Here is a 17,345-nt window from a genome sequence, read left to right on the forward strand (position 1 = left end):
AAACACCACTTTCATTGAGTGAAGTGGGTTACAAGTGGTTACCATGGGCTACAAGTCCAGAAAATATTAACTTATGATAAAAATTTCCTCTGCACCCCAAAGTTTAATATGCAAAGTGTATTGTGGAATTTAAAATGTGATATGATAGAATCAACATCATTGATCATGTAAAATAACAGAAAATAGAATTAATTAAAACAGGGGCTAATGAAGGTTTGGGGTGATGGTGGGGAGGTCCAGAGCCAACAGCCAAGAAAGAATTCTTGAAGACGTCGTTGGTGCAAAAAGGTGATTTTTATTAAAGCACAGGGACAGGACCCATGGGCAGAAAAATTTGCACTGGGGTCCTGATGGGTAACTCATTATATGCAGGTCGGGAGCGGGTCATGGATAGTGTAAATTTCCAAGGAATTTTGGAAACAAGGTTTCCAGGACCTCAAGGGGCTAGCTGTTGTTAGGGAAACACCGTTTATCACTGTTTAATAAAACCTCAGTCATGTGACCTTTCAGATGTGGAGGGCGGGGGGCATAAGCGTGGAGCAGGGTTGCCAGCATATATCCTGGGGTAGTTGAGATAAAGGAAGTAGACTTACAGGATCCTTGAAGTTGGGACAATGTTAAGCCAAGGTTCTCTTTTGGCCTCCGCAGTGTCATCCTTGAGGCAGCTGAGCTCCTAGGGGGAGGTCACTCTCACAATTTCAAGGACTTGTCAGTGGGCTGTAGGCAGTAAGATAATTTAATTTTTCATTTACCTTAGTTTCCCACATGACCATGGCAAGCACTTAACCCCCTTTCCTTTGTTCTTGGGTAGCCATGAGGGTCCGAGGAATAGCACATGTATTCCATCCTGGGGAGAGGGGCGGGAGGGAGAGTATATGCCAGCCTGTATTTTGCCCTCAGCTTTCCCCAACCTCCCTCATCAGAGGCTTCACATAAGCCTTTGCTTATGAAAATTCATAATTTGCATGCAGCTTCTACTACAGAAATCAGGGTAGTGCACGATATGGGAAACAAAGGCAGAAAAAGTGACAGATAAAATTAAATGTCCTTATAACCTGCAGCCAGTTGACAAATACTTGAAGCAGACAGAGTGTAATATTCTTCCAGGAAATCCCTAACGTCTTAATATTAATACTTTGCTAGAGGGAAAAACAACTGTAGCTTGACAATAGCTAGGCCTCCAGGATCCTGTGAGTCTTCTTCAGCACATGAAAATCCCTTTGGAAACTTCCTTTTAACTTTACCACCCCCAACTCCTAAGTATATAATCAGTCTCTTCGCACAGTCCGGTCCTGGGGCAGCTCTTACTGCCCACAGGTCCTGTCCCCATGCTTTAATATAATCAACTTTTTTTTTTTTTTCACTGAAGATATCTCAAGGATTCTTTCTTGGCCAACAGCTCTGAAACCCCACCACTCTAAAACCCCATCAGTGTGGGTCCCCATCGTTGAGGATCTGGCGAGCACAGACGTCTGCATGGTACTGAAGAGGAACACAGCAGTGAGGAGGAACTAGCGTTGAGAACACACGTGCCCTTCGATACAATCTTTGTGTGTGAGGAGTGGAGTTAGAGTATTATCTTAGGGATATATTACCGAGCTTGAGCACATCACAGATTCTCGTCCGGAAGGTTGAGATAAGCCACAGGAAACAGATGGCCAACACAGGGCTCTGGGCAATGGTTTCTTCATGCATCATACATCAGAGCAGGTCACTGTCTTTGAACCCTGTAAACTAGAGACCACACCCCAGAGGGGACAATCACCCATTTGTGTGTACTGAGGAGATGCAAAGGTAGGAAGAAACCTTTTCTCATCTTTACCGCATGCTTGCTCTCTGAGAAGGCATCTAGGTGGGAGGTGCACAAGCATCAAGACTCTGGGGCTCTCTGTAAGTTGAGCTAGAGGAAATTCGTGAATGGAAAAATCTTGCTTGACATCTTGCTGTGAGTGGGCAGTTGCTTTTGCTTCTGGAATATGAGCAGAAGGTAAATATCTGGCTTTCAGTCTTACAAGGCTTAGACTCTCTGCTTTAGGATCAATAACTGTGTGTACATTGCCAAAGATAGGCAGCTGTAGCTCCATCTAGATTATTCTGAGCTGGCTGCTTGGGTAGGTAATGGGAACCAGGATATAAGGAAAAATCTGGGTTATGCCCGAGAAACAAATTCCCCTGTTCCTGGTATTTTGATATGGAACAAGGAAGATTTTTATTTATTTATTAAAATTTTTTTTAAATGTTTATCTATTTTTGAGACAGAGCATGAGCAGGGGAGAGACAGAAAGAGAGAGAGAGACACATAGAACTCAAAGCAATCTCCAGGCTCTGAGCTGTCAGCACAGAGCCTGACATGGGGCTCGAACTCATGGACCGTGAGATCATGACCTGAGCTGAAAGCTCAACCGACTGAGCCACCCAGGCGCCCCACAAGGAAGATATGTAAAAGTGAATCTGGGGCGTCTGGGTGGCTCAGTTGGTTAAGGGCCCGACTTCAGCTCAAGTCATGATCTGGTGATTCGTGGGTTCGAAGCCTGTGTCGGGCTCTGTGCTGACAGCTTGGAGCCTGGAGTCTGCTTCAGATGCTGTGTCTCCCTCTCTCTCTACCCTTCCCCTGCTCATGCTCTGTCTCTCTCTCTCAAAAATGAATAAAAAAGATATTTAAAAGTGAATCAATGCTGCTGGGGCTCCTGGGTGGCTCAGTCACTTGAGTGGCTGACTTTGGCTCAAGTCACAAATGTTGCATTTTGTGGGTATGAGCTCTGCATGGGGATTGTTGCTGTCAGGATGGGCCTGCTTTGGTCTTCTGTCCCTCCCTCCATCTGCTCCGACCCCGCTTGCACTCTCTCTCTCTCTCTCTCTCTCTCTCTCTCTTTCTGTCTCTTTCTCTCTCCCAAAAATAAATAAACCTTAAAAAAAAGTGAATCAATGCTGAGAAGTGTTTTCTTTCCTGGTGTCAACAGCAACCCAGGGACATTTGAGGCAGAGACAGCCCAGGACTACATGATAAACCTTCCTGAGATTGACAGCATAACCCAACCACACTGGCCGGGTAACTGGGTTTTGCCCTCCCAGCAGCAGAAGAGTCTGCTGCTCTTCCTGAAGGGGCAGCCCCAGGTCTTAGGGGTGAGTCGACCCAAGACCAGAGTGCAGGCTGTGGGGAGGGGAAGGTTTCCCGACCCAAGACTGGGGTTTCCTCACAGTATCCCCATTCTCCAGATCATTGATTGTGGTCATGAACTGAACGTAATCATCCTGAAGTGCACAGACCTTACAGATTCAGGAAGAAATGGTGTAAAGCTGTCCATCATTGGAATAAAAAAAAAAAAATCTCTCTACTTAGGTAGCAATTACATGAATAAATACTTTAAGACTAAAGTCAATGTCCTGCATTGGACAAGGAAAAAGATTTTGATATGTAGACCGTAACCTTCCTGGGACTTCCTCAAGCCTGGGGTCTCAGCAGCGGGAAAGAAGTTACTGTGTACTGGTCTGAGAAAGAGTCTTCCTCCTGAGAAGCTGCTCCTCATAGGATGTCTCTAACCCTCCAGGTGGCTCAGATCCTGATTGGGCTGACAATGCTGTGCCTGGGTGTGACAATCAGTTTGCCTCCAAATGACTGTGAACTTCTATTTTGCTTTACCACTAAAATAGGCTATCACCTATGGGGACCCTTCTCTGTGAGTATTAGTGATTATTCTAGTGTTTCAAATGTTTCAGGAGCCTGCAAGACCTTTATCTTTCTCTCTCAAGAGTCCATGCACTGCTGTTTAGGTCCTAAGCTTGGGCTGACTGGGTAGATAATACTGGTAGGGGAGTGGGAGCAGCCAGGGGGATGGTGCAAGCTCTGAGTGGGTTTTCTTTCTTTGGTCAGTTCTTCATATCGGGAGCCTTGTCCATTGCTGCTGGAAGGAAAGTAACCAAGGGTTTGGTAAGTGTTTCATTGCTGAGGCTCAGACAGGTCTAGTGAAACAAGGAACTGTTTGGCTACCAGGCTAAGGCACCTAGAACTTGCTGGTTCTCTAGAGAAGGACCCTAGAGGTGCTCTTGGGAGGGCCCTAGAAGCGCTTCCTCTGTGGCACTTAGGCAAGAATGATGGGCTCAGCTCTGTGCTCCATGATAAGCTATGTGCCACGTGCTCGCTGAGGGCACTCACTCGCTGAGGGAGTCAAAACCACAACTATACCAGAAGGTCCTCCTTTAAACTGGGGAAGATCCCCCAAGTAAATTCCCAAACTCAACTCAGATGAGCTGAATGTCCCCGACTGACATATCTAACCTGGGAAGAATGTGAGAAAGGTTTGCAACAGCTCTTCTCTTGATCTTATTCTTCTTCAGATCCAAGGCAGCCTGGGAATGAATGCAGTCAGTGCCACTGTAGCAGCCATAGGCGTAGGTGTGATACTTCTTGAAGAAATAGTTATATATTACGGAATAATGTGGAACTCTCCCTATGAAATTGCAGTTACAGTAAGTATATCCTGTCCCAGTCATGAAAATCCATAGACTGGTTTTCTCCAAAATCTTCTCTGTAAATTCTTACTATGGATCTGACCACGGCCATCGCTTATTTAGATGCTGGACACTCTCCTGAAGGCTATGGGACCTAACTCTTTGTGTCTTGATGGAAGTACTGAGTAAAAAAGTTAGCTTTTTAGTTACCATTCATGTCTGAAGGCCCTGATGTGTGGTCAGTGAGTGGAAAATTCTGCAAGAATTCAGTTCTCCCTGGGGCACTTTCCTCTTGATTTGAAAAGCCATCTGAAGAGAAAAAGGAAAACTGGTGTTCCTGGTGCTCCATGATTTTCAGGGATTCTGAACACCTAACTGATATGGCTGGGGAGGGTGTGTTCGTATTCTGAATCCCACGGTGCAACCAGAGTGAGGGAGAAGTTCAGGGAGTTAACTGTAGGCTGTCGTGTGTCGTAAGGAACGACTGCAGAGAGAATGAAGGAGACGTATAAAGCCCAAAAGTCTACCCTGGTCATGAAACGTGGGGTGGAATCAGGCAAACAACCAACCAAAAATCAGTATGGACAAGCCCAAACTTACCTGACGTTCTAGAATTGTGCGTGAAAGAGTGGAATTCCAAAGATCGATTTTCAAGTTGTTTGTTTTAAATATTTGAATTGGGAGAAAACTCAGGAATCTGTGCTAAGGAAAGGGGTTCCTGTTGTGACGAGATGAACTCTCACAGATGTGAAATGCCACCAACAATTCTTTCTTCTTACAATATCTGCTTTTCCGTCTTCTATAGCTTGTGGGGTTTTCTGTGTGTTTTCCAGGGCATGCTAACTGGAATGTTGCTCTTGTCTCTGGTGGAAGGCTGCGTTGCTTTGTCCCTCTGCATATTTGTGTGCAGGGCAGCCTGTTCTGTCAACAAGGTGAGTGTTTTGGGTCTCTATGGGTTCTCTCTCTCTCTCCTTCTCTGCTTCTCTGTGTGTGTGTGTCCTCTATTATTTTTGCGGGGAAGGTTAAGAAGAGGGAAAATGCTGTTCCATGTATAAAGTCTTAATCCTTAAAGGAAGTAGTACAGGTAGCAGTGGAGGGAAATAGCCAACCACACTGAGCCAAAGAACTATCCCCAGACACCGAAGACTCCTCTTTTTCTTGTATGAAGGTCGTTTCTGGCGTTGTTGAAGAGATGTAAGGAAAGGAAGGTCAAAGCAAGAATAGGAACCTAGACCAGCAAAGTATCAGGATTCGGAAGGAAAGTGCTCAGTGACCACACAGTTTCTAAAGCAAATGAGATGACTTTTCTCTCCCTATTGTTGACTGTAAGAATCTAATGTTCTGATTTTTCCACAGGTGGTGGTTTTCTTACCAAATAACGACAACATCCCCTCTCCTGACCATATATATGATGAGGTCGCATTTCAATAGATCCCTGGGGTGTGGCATTTCCAATCATTTTGACCTATTTAATCTCCCTCAGTTGGCTGTTTACCACATGAGACTAAGACTGAGAATACATCTGTCTGACAGTTCTTAGGTTTATATACTTGGAATCTTGTGGTGACAGAACACAGTATAATAAAGGCTTCTTTTATTTGCTGATGTGGATTATTCTTTGGATTTCCCAGCATACCATCTGCCAACGTTTCAAGGAATCAGGAAATAGTGTCGTTTTAAGATCTCCAAATCTGTTTAAATAGAAATGAGTTGTTTGATTCCGATTTTCTTGTATCAGTCCAGGTCGTGCCAGATCTTTCACCAGAGGAAAGAAGTCCATGTTGGTTACTTCTCATTCCAACAGCTCTATGTGTCCTCGTTTTTTTAGATTCTGCACCACTGGATGAAGATCCAGGACATTTCTACTGCCAATGAATTCTTAGCTGGTGTCAAGCAGGATATTACCTATATTTTCGTTCCTATGTTCCTTGATAACACGCTCAGACAAGGGCCGTGTGGTATTCAGAATAATCCCTCCACAAAGCTCTTTAGATCCTGATTTCTAGAACCACTGAATATGGTACATGGTCAATGGGAGTCAAACATTGCAAAAAGAATTAAGAAGATTACTAATCCTGGACTGTCTCTTGGGCTCGATGGAATCATGTGGGTTCTTAAAAGTAGATAAATTTTCTGGTTGTGGACATGGAGAGTGATGTGACAATCAAAGAGTCAGAGATGCAGCATGAGAAGGGCCTGACCCACCACTCCTGGTTTTGAAGAAGGGGCTGGAGCCAAGGACTGTGATTATATTGGGTCCAGGAGATAATTCAAGAGAATCTCCCTTTTCCTTTTTTTTTTTTTTTTTGAGAGAGAGAGGGCACAAGTGAACGAGGGGCAGAGAATATCCCATGGTGTGCAGAGAGGGAGAGAGAGAAAAGCAGGGCTCACCTGAAGCAGGGCTCATGTTTACATGAAACAGGGCTTGTGTTTGTTTCTACCTGACGTGGGGCCCGTGCTCACCTGAAGCAGGCCCACGCTTGTCTAACACGGGGCTTGAGCTCACCTGACACAGGGTTTGGGCTCACGTGATGTGGTACTCAAACTCACAAGCTCTAAGATCATGACCTGAGCCAAAGTCAGATGCTTAATGACCACCTAGCTGCCCCAGAATCTCCCAGTTTTAAAGTGAGATGCAAACATCCCTTTACTAAGCAATCCTCACTCATCCTGTTTGAGGAGACACTGGCTTGTCTTCCAGTTAACAAATGATGGATGATACAGATATACACTGTGAGAAAAACATAATCATTTAAACCAGTGATGCTGGACCAATAGTCTTATGTGATTTAAGGGGGAGGTAAAGGAAAATTGGACCCATAACTCACATCATAAAATAGAGCAATTCCACATGAATAATGGATTAATTTAGAAAAGAAAACCACTAAAAGGCTATAAGGCAGTGTAGAATGATATATTACTATGTTGAAGCACAGAAAATTTTCTCAAAAAGGTGCACAAGACTTGCCTGAAATGTGTTTTATACAGTCAGGGCAAACTTAATTTTTCAATTAAAAACAAATACAAAGAGAGTAAAAAATCAAGAAGTAACTTCTTAGAGTATAACTGTAACACACAAAACATCAACAGAATCAATGTGCAGAATCTTTACAGATTGCAACAAACCAATTTAAAAAACAAACTTAGAAAAGGGCCAAAAAATATTAACAGGACTTCATAGAATAGAACATGCAAATAACAAAGAAGCACAAGAAAATCCGTCTTATCAGTCTTCAGAGAAATGTCAATCAGGTCCATAATGGGGCACAACTTCCAACCAACTAGGGAACCTAGCTCTTGGCTAACATGTAGCCCAATGTGAATATTTACTCTTTATTTTGAAGGAGGCATTTGATTTTTTTAAAAAACACTCTGGAAAACATTTTAAGTTTTCTTATAAGGTTACATACTGCATTTCCTAAGAACCAGTTCTTGCACTCCTAGACATAGACCCAAGAGTACACTTGTACTCATGTAGACTGGGAGTCAGGCACCGCAAGGGTATCTTAAAGGAAGGATAGTGATAGCAAACAATTGAAACAATGTAAACATTGTTTACATAAGCATGGTGATATGAACAAATAAATAAATGGACACACACACACACACACACACATACATACGGAGAAAGGGAGAGAGGAGAATATATACACACTTAGGAACATTATAAAGCAGTGAAAATTAATGAATCACAACTCCATGTGGCAACCTCAATGGGTCTATGATGGGTGAAGTGAGCAAGGGGCCCTAAGTAGAACAAGGAGGGACACACCTGTCAGAGGAAGTAGAGTAATGGCACATATGGTCTATCGTCATGGGGAGATGTCCAGACCATGGAGAGAGGGGATTCCGATTATTTCTGAAAATGATAATTAGGCCTACCCAATAATTAAAGTTTGAGATCTCCTCGTTATTTTTCTTTTTTTGTTTTGTTTCATTTCTTTCAGTTAATCCAGTTACAAGAATCTTTTTCTGTAAACCACCAGGCCATGATTCTTATGAGAATCAATGTGGCTATTTGCAATACCAGCTCCTTTAATGTCTCAGCTCACATTTCACTGGCATAAAGCATGTCAAAGGGGGTTCTCTCTTTCCTATGAAAATCCAGTGTTGTTTTATAAAGAATAGTGCAGGGATAGATTCCCCCACATTAGATAGACTCAGGCGTGAACTATAGTCAAACTACTTATGAGTGGTAGTAGTAGATTTTTTACAGCAGTAGATTTTTTTTTTTAAGTTTATTTATTTATTTTTAGAGGGGGAGAGAGAAAGGGAAGGACAGAGAGAGTATGAGAGAGAACTCAGAGCACGCTTTACATGGTAGAGCCCTACGCGGGGCTCGAACTCGTGAACTGTGAGACCATAATCTAAGCCGAACCCAAGAGTTGGATGCTCAACTAACTGAGCCACTCAGGCTCCCCTTAGAGCAGTATATCTTATCCTTGCTAAATCTGATTTCTCTCATCTATAGAACAGGGGTAACTATTAGGGGATGGGATGTGGCTGGAGGGTTGCTTTCTCCTCCAAGGGTGTTTCCCTCCGGGTGGGGGGAGAGCTCCACCAGAGCAAAATTTCTAGCTTTTTCTTATCCATCACTTCCTACTTCCACAGAAAGGAAGAAGCAGTTTGTTACAACTGAGAGGAGGAATCAGGCATCACGTAGAGAGTCCCTGCTCCCTCTGGAAGAACGGGCTGCTGCAGGTGACAGCAGAGTCAGCCTGTGTAGGGTCAGCCCTGCCATGACTTTGCATGGTTGTGTCATTCTGAGACCCACTCTTGGGAAATCAAGAAGCCACCAGTTATAAGCCACATCTACCATTGTCAGACTTTTTGATCTTCTTCTGTTTTACTCTATTACTTTTCAAGAGGTTAGAGACATGATGAAGGAAGATAAATAATATTTATTGGACATCCCTCAAATCTCAATACTTGGCACTCAAGTCCAGACCACTAAAAAGATAATAGAACTACTATTTTGGGTCGCAGGACAATGCATGCAGATGGTAACTTCTTACAGGGACATGGAGGTTGGAATTACCTTTTTGCTGCCCCATAGAAGGGGTTTCTTCTCAGATAGCCATCCCACTTACAATATCATGGTCCCTTGGTGACTAGTTATATCTAGAAACCATATTAGAACCAATAGGAGATACCTATAACTATTTCTGTATCTCTCTATGTATCAGTGTACCTCTCCATCTATCAAAAGAGGAGAGAGAGATTTATTTTAAAGAGCTGGCTCACATGATTAGCAAGGCTCACAAGTCCAAAATCTGCAGGGTAGGCCAGTAGTTTGGAGATCCAGCCCAGGGAAGAACAGATGTTGCATTTTGAGTCCAAAGGCAGTCTGCTGCTTTCTCTTGCAAAGTCAGTCTTCTTTCTTTTTTTTTTTTTTTAGCATTTTATTTATTTATTTATTTATTTTCCACTTCCACTGCTCCAATGATTTTTTTTTACAAATAGTTTATTGTCAAATTAGTTTCCACATAACACTCAGTGCTCATCCCCACAAGTGTCCTCCTCCATGCCCATCCCTCCCCTCCNGTCAGTCTTCTTTCTATTAAGGCTTTCAACTGCTTGGATGAGGCCTACCCACATTAGGGAGGGTATCAAGTCCACCAACTTAAAGGTGAATCTCCTCTAAAAAATACCATCACAGAAACATCTAGGATGACGGTTTGACCAAATAATTGGGTACTGTGGTCCAGCCAAGTTGATATAACAGTAACCATCACAGTAAACCCATGGGAGGGATTTGTCAGTAAAGAAACGAACTAAACATGTCAACAAAGACAGTAGGATTTCAGCTGTCGCAGGAGGAAAAGTGTTCCCCAGCAGGTTTTACACAGTGAGGAGGAGAAAATTATTCTATCCTGCAGCTCAGAACAATCTTCTGTGTCTTCTGAAGCACTAGTGAGCTTGTAATTCAAATGAGCAGTTTCTGGTCTGGGAAGGCACCCAAGAGGAATGTGCCCTGAGAAGCAACCAGAATAGTGCCATCTACTGAATTTGAAACCCCAAGCCTTGTACAGAGGCTCAAGAGTCATACTCAAGGATTATGGGGGTGCCTGGGTGGCTCCGTGGGTTGAGCATCTGACTCTATTTTGGCTCAGGTCATGATCCCAGGGTCGTGGGATTGAACCCCATGTCAGGCTCTGTGCTGAACATGGAGCCTGCTTGGGATTCTCTCTCTCTCTCTCTCTCTCTCCCCCTCTGCCTCTCTCTCTCTCGTGCACTTTCTGTCTCTAAAATAAAATTTAAAAAAGATTACATCTGTGCATTTCTTTTTTTTAAAATGTTTTAAAAAATCTATTTCTGAGAGAGAGAGACAGCATGAGCAGGGGAGGGTCAGAGAGAGAGGGAGATACAGAATTTAAAACAGGCTCCAGGCTCTGAGCTGGCAGTCAGCACACAGCCTGACGCGGGGCTCGAACCCACGAACCATGAGATCATGACCTGAGCCAAAATCGGATGCTTAACTGACTGAGCCACCCAGGTGCCCCACATCTGTACATTTCTAAAGAGTATACCAATAGTAGGTAGGCTGATAGACATTTACTATTTCCTGAAGAAACATGCTGGAGAAAGGTTGGTGTTAAGTCTCTAAGGGAAGGCCTTCTGGTGAACACATCCTGCTAGCCTCTCTGTGTCAGAGAAGGAAGGCACAACTTAAGCACCTGTTAAAAGGTGCTTCTACAAAGGAGATGAACTGAAATACATACGAATCTCTATAGCATATGCCTCTGTGGACAGAGATGTGGGAAGAAAATGCTTCTCAGTGCCTGGGGCATTCAAGAGTTAAGAGAGGTGATGTCTTTGAGCACCTGGGTAGCTCAGCTGGTTAAACATCTGACTCTTGACTTTGGCTCAGGTCATGATCTCATGGTTTGTGAGTTTGAGCCCCATGTCAGGCTTTGCACTGACAGTGCAGAGGTTGCTTAGGATTCTCTCTCTCTCTCTCTCTCTCGTTCTCTCTGCCTTTTCCCTGCTCTCTCTCAAAAGTAAATAAAATTAAAAAAAAAGAAAAAGAAAGGCAATGTCTTGAAAAGCTAATGGTAGAGGCATCAGGGACTTAGCAGGGCCTTGAGCCAAATATGAAATAAGGGTTTCAGTTTAGGAATTTGGTAAAGGTGACTCTCCAGCAGAAACAAGTGATGTGGTCAGGAAGCCACCATCCAGATAGGGAGGTTTCATGGGCCTAAATAGTCCCTGGTTAGAAACTGGAAACATTTATTATAGCATAGAATTAAAAATGGCTGGAGAGGCCCTGCCAAGACACAGGATCCAAAGACTATATTGCATAGTGGAGACACAAGCCAGAAGTTTATGTCAATAAATCTTAAAACAGGGGCTCCTGGATGGCTGAGTCGGTTAAGCATCTGCCTTCGGCTCAGGTCATGATCTTATGGTTCGTGGGTTGGAGGCCCGCGTCGGGCTCTGTCCTGACAGCTCAGAACGTGGAGCCTGCTTTGCATGCTGGGTTTTCCTCTCTCCCCTTCTCCACTTGCGCTGTCTCTCTTGTGTCTCAAAAATGAATAAACATTAAAAACATTTTTTAAAAATCTTAAAACAGATGTAGTAAAAGAATGAGAAATCATTGCATTAACCTGGGTCTTCCCTAACTTCCTGTTTTCATCCAGACTTTCTGCTAGAAAGGAAGAAAGAAAGGAAGAAAGGAAGAAAGGAAGAAAGGAAGAAAGAAAGAAAGAAAGAAAGAAAGAAAGAAAGAAAGAAAAATTCCGGTAGGCGGAGCTAACAACTTTGGTCACTGGATGGCACGAACAGACCATGTTAGAAGCTGAGCCTGGGTCAGGGAGAAGCATGCCAAGCAAGAATGCAAATCCCCAAAGATGACAGCTGAGGCCAGATTGGGGGTTCAAGATAGAAAGGGAGAGGGTGAAATGGCAAAACCAAGGAATTCATACTGGGAGAACCAGGAGGCACAGATTTGAGCAATGCCTGGGCGTGTTCTTGTGCTGGTGCAGTGCAGGGATGTGTGAGCCTGTAGGCATGACTTCAGATGCTTGGACTCCTCCCCCTCCCCCCACCTCCCTTCCCCCCTTCCAGGGAGGACGAAGGGCCACCATCTGGGAAGGCTCCATCATCCATCAATGTTTCCTTTCATGTCTTCTCCAGTATCGAATCCAAGAGCAACTTCTAACCAAGCCCATACTGTGGTGTTTTTTTTTTCAATTTACTGAAGCAAAATTCACATAAACGTAACCATGTTAAATTGAAAAGTTCAGTGGCATTTACTATATTCACAATGCCACAGAGCCTTCACCTCTACCTGGTTATGTCACTGCACAATAAAACCATGTACCCAGGAAGTAGTTTCTCCCCCATTCCTCCCCACCCTCAGGCCCTGACAACCACCAATCCACGTGGTCTGTGCGAGTTTACCTGTTCTGCATACTTCATATGCATGGAGTCACACAATACGTCTGGTTTCTTTCACTTCACATGATGTTTCAGCTCATATGTATTTTAATAGGAATTTAAATAAAGCAGAGACTAGGGCAAAATAGGGAGTTAGTATCAGGTCGATAGAATATTGGCTAATACTCACTGAGCTGGTAGCGTATGCCAGGCTTGGTAGATGTATATATAAAGTACCTTGCAGACAAAATGTACCTTGTAGACAAAAACCTCATTTTTCCTCAAAACAGCCTTCTGATACAGGTCCACTATTGTCTTCTTCTAGACGCCATGGAGATAATAAGGAATTTTCCAAGATCACAGGTTAACTGCATTAGCAGCTGATTCCAGGGCTCATTCTTTTAAAAGTCCTTCTCCACTGCTTCCGTGTGTGTACCTTTAATTGCAGGACTTAAGAGAAAGTCAGGCTTGACTAAAAATTGAGGAAGGAAAATGAGATTAGTCACAGGAGAACACTATTTCCTTACAGATAGTCTTTGCATATTCAACTGGCCTCTTCTCATCTCTGCACATATCTAATGTGCGTAGATATATTATCTGTTTTTTGTATTCTCATAAGGCAGGTGACAGGTCCTTTTTTTTTTTTTTATCTCAGAGCAAATCATTCCTGAGATCAATATACATACGTGCCTGTTATTTGTCTCCTGTAATAGGATCGGAGCCAGACTGATTGGGTTTGTATCCAGCCCACACTTAAGCCAGGGCCCAAGAGACAATGGACCAGAAGCTCATTCCACACTGTTAACTGACGGCATAGGGAGTGGTCATGACACTGACCCTACAGAGTTCCATTATTATTGTAGACCAAGGACATGTGCATGTTTTCCATTCCTCTTTTTGGAATTGTGGTTTCCCACCCTTGAATATACATGAATTAGAGTCAGGGGTGATGGAAAATACACGGATTTTTTTGTTGTTGCTGCTGTTTTTAATTCACAGGACTCTGACTGTGAGGAATCATGGCCGGAACAGATGAAGCAGACTACATATACCCAAAGGTCCCAGTTTTCGAGACGAGTACATTGACTGGGTGGAGCTATTTCTTTTGATGAGAAGAGTAAGTATGTTTTGAGATGGGAAAAATGCCAGTGGGTAATTTTGCCACTAGAATTACAGATGGCGGAGAAAACTTGTTCTTGCCTGGAATCGATTTTGCTCTCCATTCTGGACACAGAGTTAACTACCTTTTAGCATCCTCTGCAGGTAGTTCTGTTCTGAGACCACATCCTGGAACATTACTGACAGGTCTGGTGCATGGACTTCCGTGGTGGCCTCCTTTGTTGTGTCTTCCTTACAGTTTACTACACATACAAACAGGGCTCTAAGGAATGGTGAAGACCAAATGGAAGAAGGCAGGGTCACTGGGTCACAACCTGGGCCAGAGCAGCCTCTGGCCAGGGGTGCCCAGTGTGAATTATTGTGTGCCTGAGAAATGAATTTCTATTACGTGTAAGGAGTTAGACTTCCATATATCTGTTTCAGGGTCTACCCTCATCACACCATTTTCTACTCTCTGCGTATTTTGTGCCAGGCACTTGACTTCTCTAGATTTCTTGTTCCGAACTGATAAAAGCATTGTTTATAGGCACAACTCTAATAAGAGTTGTGAGGATTGATTCATTTAATAGATTTGAAACCCTTAGGATGAATCTTGGCACTCAATAATATTATTCATTATTTCTTAAGGAAATGTCATTTGATTTCCAGAATGATAGGTCTTCAGAAATAGCCCTTTGGTTTTGTTTTGTTTTGTTTTGACTTTTTTCCTCTAGCAATTTTCATTTTGAAAACGTTTCCTATTTTAGATAGATAATTAATTAAAAATTTAGCTGTAACTCGCTGGGATCTCTGATTAATGGTTTGTTGTACTTTTAATTGAGTTGTTGTTGTATCTTGAAAACTCTATAAAAGATCAATGCTGAAAGCAGGCCTGGTTCAAGGGACAGCCCAAAGATAGAAGATATCTTAGAAGATTAGTATGCCCTGTTTACTTGGTTGTGAAATAGTTTGTAGCTGATGGATGGCATGATTTGCTCACGAGAGTGAAACAATCTTATATACTCATCTGACATAATCAGATTAGGCCCTAAAAGGGGAACCTTCCCGGGTACCTCATCTGCACTGAGGAACACAGAAGATTTAAAAGTAGCATTTGCCATCTCTTAGTTGCACAAGCTAATTTCCACTTCTCATTCTCTTAGAGAGTCAATAACGTGCCTTATGGAGACCCACCCTGAGTGAGTAGTCTTGGTGCAGAGATAGCTCCTCTCTGTTGGCTGGTTATTTGGAGAACTGTTTTCCTCTAGCATGAAATGAGCTTGGGGAACAAAAGTGGGGTGTGATAAGATCTCACTCCCTAGATCGGAGAGTGGGTGGGTTGTAACCTGATATGACCTAACCTCCACCATTTTGCTAGAAACACAGGGCTGAGCAATCTGGGTCTAGTAATATGAGGAAGACTTGGAGTCTGAATCCATACTTTTTAAGCTATCCAGCCAGATTGTAATGCTGTCTCACATACCAGGAAAGAGCATGTTCTTGGTTACAAGTGACAAGGGGTGATTTCTGAATTCCTTTTTATTGCTTGGTGGTAGTATCTTGCTGTTTGGATACACCACAATCTGTTTATTCATTTACTTGTTAAAAGACACCGGAAGTGTTTCTAGTTATGGGCTATTACAAATAAAGCGGTTATGAATGTTTGTGTACAGCCTTTATGTTAACATATACCTTTATTTCTCTTGGGCATTTACCCAAGAGTGCAGCATCTGGGTGATCAGTATGTGTTCACGGTTTTAAGAAACTGCCAGAATGTTTTCCAGTGTGATTGGATCATTTCACATTCCCACCAGCTGTGTATGAGGGTTTCTATTCTCCACATTCTTAATTTTTTTTAATGTTTTATTTATTTTTGAGACAGAGAGAGACAGAGCATGAGAGGGGAGGGGCAGAGAGACAGATAGATACAGAATCCAAAGCAGGCTCCATTCTCTGAGCTGTCAGCACAGAGCCTGACGCGGGGCTCGAACCCACGAATGTGAGATCACGACCTGAGCCGAAGTCAGAGTCTTAACTGACTGAGCAGCCCAGGTGCCTCTCTATTCTCCACATTCTTGCCAATACTTGTTGTGATCAGTCTTTTTAATTTTAGCCATTCTAATAGGAGTATAGAAGAAACTTGTGTTTTAATTTGCATTAAAAATTTTTTTTCTTAATGTTTATTTATTTGAGAGAGAGAGAGAGAGAGAGAGAACGAGCAGGAGAGGGGCAGAGGCTGGGGGGTGAGGGGAATACACAGAATGCGCAGCAGGATCCAGGCTCTCAGCTGTCAGCACAGAGCGTGATGGGCTCTCGAACCCAGGAACGGTGAGATCATGATCTGAGCTGAAGTCGGATGCTTATCCAGCTGAGCCACCCAGGTGCCCTTAATTTGCATTTCTTCAGAACCAGTGATATGGAGTACCTTGTCATGTGCTTATTTGTAATCACTGTATCTTCTCTGGTGAAGTGTCTTCAGTTATTTTTCACATGTATTACTAGGGTTGTTTGCTATTTTGTTATTGAGTTTTGAGAGTTCTTTTTTTTTTAATGTTTTTATTCATTTTTGAGAGAGAGAGAGGGAGACATAGAATCTGAAGCAGGCTCCAGGCTCTGAGCTGTCACCACAGAGTCCAACCTGGGGCTCGAACTCACCCACCTTGAGATCATGACCTGAGCTGAAGTCAGATGCTTAACTGACTGGGCCACCAACGCGCCCTGAGTTTTGAGAGTTCTTTATGTATCCTGGATACATGAATATTATCAAATATATGCTTTATAAATATTTTCTCCCAGTCAGTGGCCTCTGTTTCCATTGTCCCAAGAATGTCCTTTGATGAACAGAAATTCTTAATTTCTTCTTGATAGCATGCCAGAATGACTTCTTAAATATACAGCAAGACACTGTCATACTCTGGGGAATTGAGGCTTTGTCCTTTACACTGCTATATGTATCTCTGAGCCAGTGGCTATTATGTGTTGTTATAACCCTAGTGGATAGTGACCCCTCTTATGAAAAATCTCTTTTTTTAAATGTTTTATTTATTTCTGAGAGAGAGAGAGAGACAGCGTGAGCAGGGAAGGGGCAGAGAGAGAGGGAGACACAGAATCTGAAGCAGGCTCCAGGCTCTGAGCTGTCTGAGCTGCACAGAACCCGACGTGGGGCTCGAACCCATGAACTGTGAGATCACGACCTGAGCTGAAGTCGGATGCTTAACCGACTGAGCCACCCAGGCGCCCCTGAAAAATCTCAATGATCCATTTGTACAGTTTATGCTTTTGTTCCTGGAAGTTTAATCTCTGCTGAAATTGAGTGTTGGTTCCTACGAGGCAGGGGTGATGCATTTACCAGGGACACCGTAAGGCTTCCACCAAAACTAGTAACAGTGAGTCATTTTGGAATCTTCAAACCAGTGAAT

The 17,345-nt window shown here is 43.2% G+C and overlaps 1 protein-coding gene across 3 annotated transcripts; it reads left to right on the plus strand.

The window, feature by feature from the left end:
* The first annotated feature begins 1,744 nt into the window (after positions 1 to 1,744).
* LOC144218913 (membrane-spanning 4-domains subfamily A member 4A-like) lies at positions 1,745 to 6,051 on the plus strand. 3 transcript variants are annotated; one of them, XM_077748908.1, is made up of 7 exons: positions 1,745 to 1,794; positions 2,961 to 3,123; positions 3,549 to 3,677; positions 3,872 to 3,928; positions 4,336 to 4,467; positions 5,283 to 5,381; positions 5,806 to 6,051. In XM_077748908.1, the coding sequence occupies exons 1-7, from the start codon at positions 1,787 to 1,789 to the stop codon at positions 5,878 to 5,880; spliced, it is 663 nt and encodes a 220-aa protein (XP_077605034.1). In that variant the 5' UTR covers positions 1,745 to 1,786; the 3' UTR covers positions 5,881 to 6,051. The 3 variants fall into 3 exon arrangements, with proteins under 3 accessions (XP_077605034.1, XP_077605033.1, XP_077605035.1); XM_077748907.1 differs by lacking the exon at positions 1,745 to 1,794 and adding an exon at positions 1,858 to 1,987; XM_077748909.1 differs by lacking the exons at positions 1,745 to 1,794; positions 3,872 to 3,928 and adding an exon at positions 1,858 to 1,987.
* The last annotated feature ends 11,294 nt before the right edge of the window (positions 6,052 to 17,345 follow it).

This window comes from Crocuta crocuta, unplaced genomic scaffold (genome assembly GCF_008692635.1).
Source record: "Crocuta crocuta isolate KB4526 unplaced genomic scaffold, BGI_CrCroc_1.0 scaffold323, whole genome shotgun sequence".
Classification (NCBI taxonomy): domain Eukaryota; kingdom Metazoa; phylum Chordata; class Mammalia; order Carnivora; family Hyaenidae; genus Crocuta; species Crocuta crocuta.

Excerpts from the sequence above, each read along its gene's own strand:
- LOC144218913 (XM_077748907.1), top strand. Across the intron at positions 3,678-3,871 it reads ACCTATGGGGACCCTTCTCT|TTCTTCATATCGGGAGCCTT; the intron begins GTGAGTATTAGT and ends TTCTTTGGTCAG. Across the intron at positions 3,929-4,335 it reads GGAAAGTAACCAAGGGTTTG|ATCCAAGGCAGCCTGGGAAT; the intron begins GTAAGTGTTTCA and ends ATTCTTCTTCAG.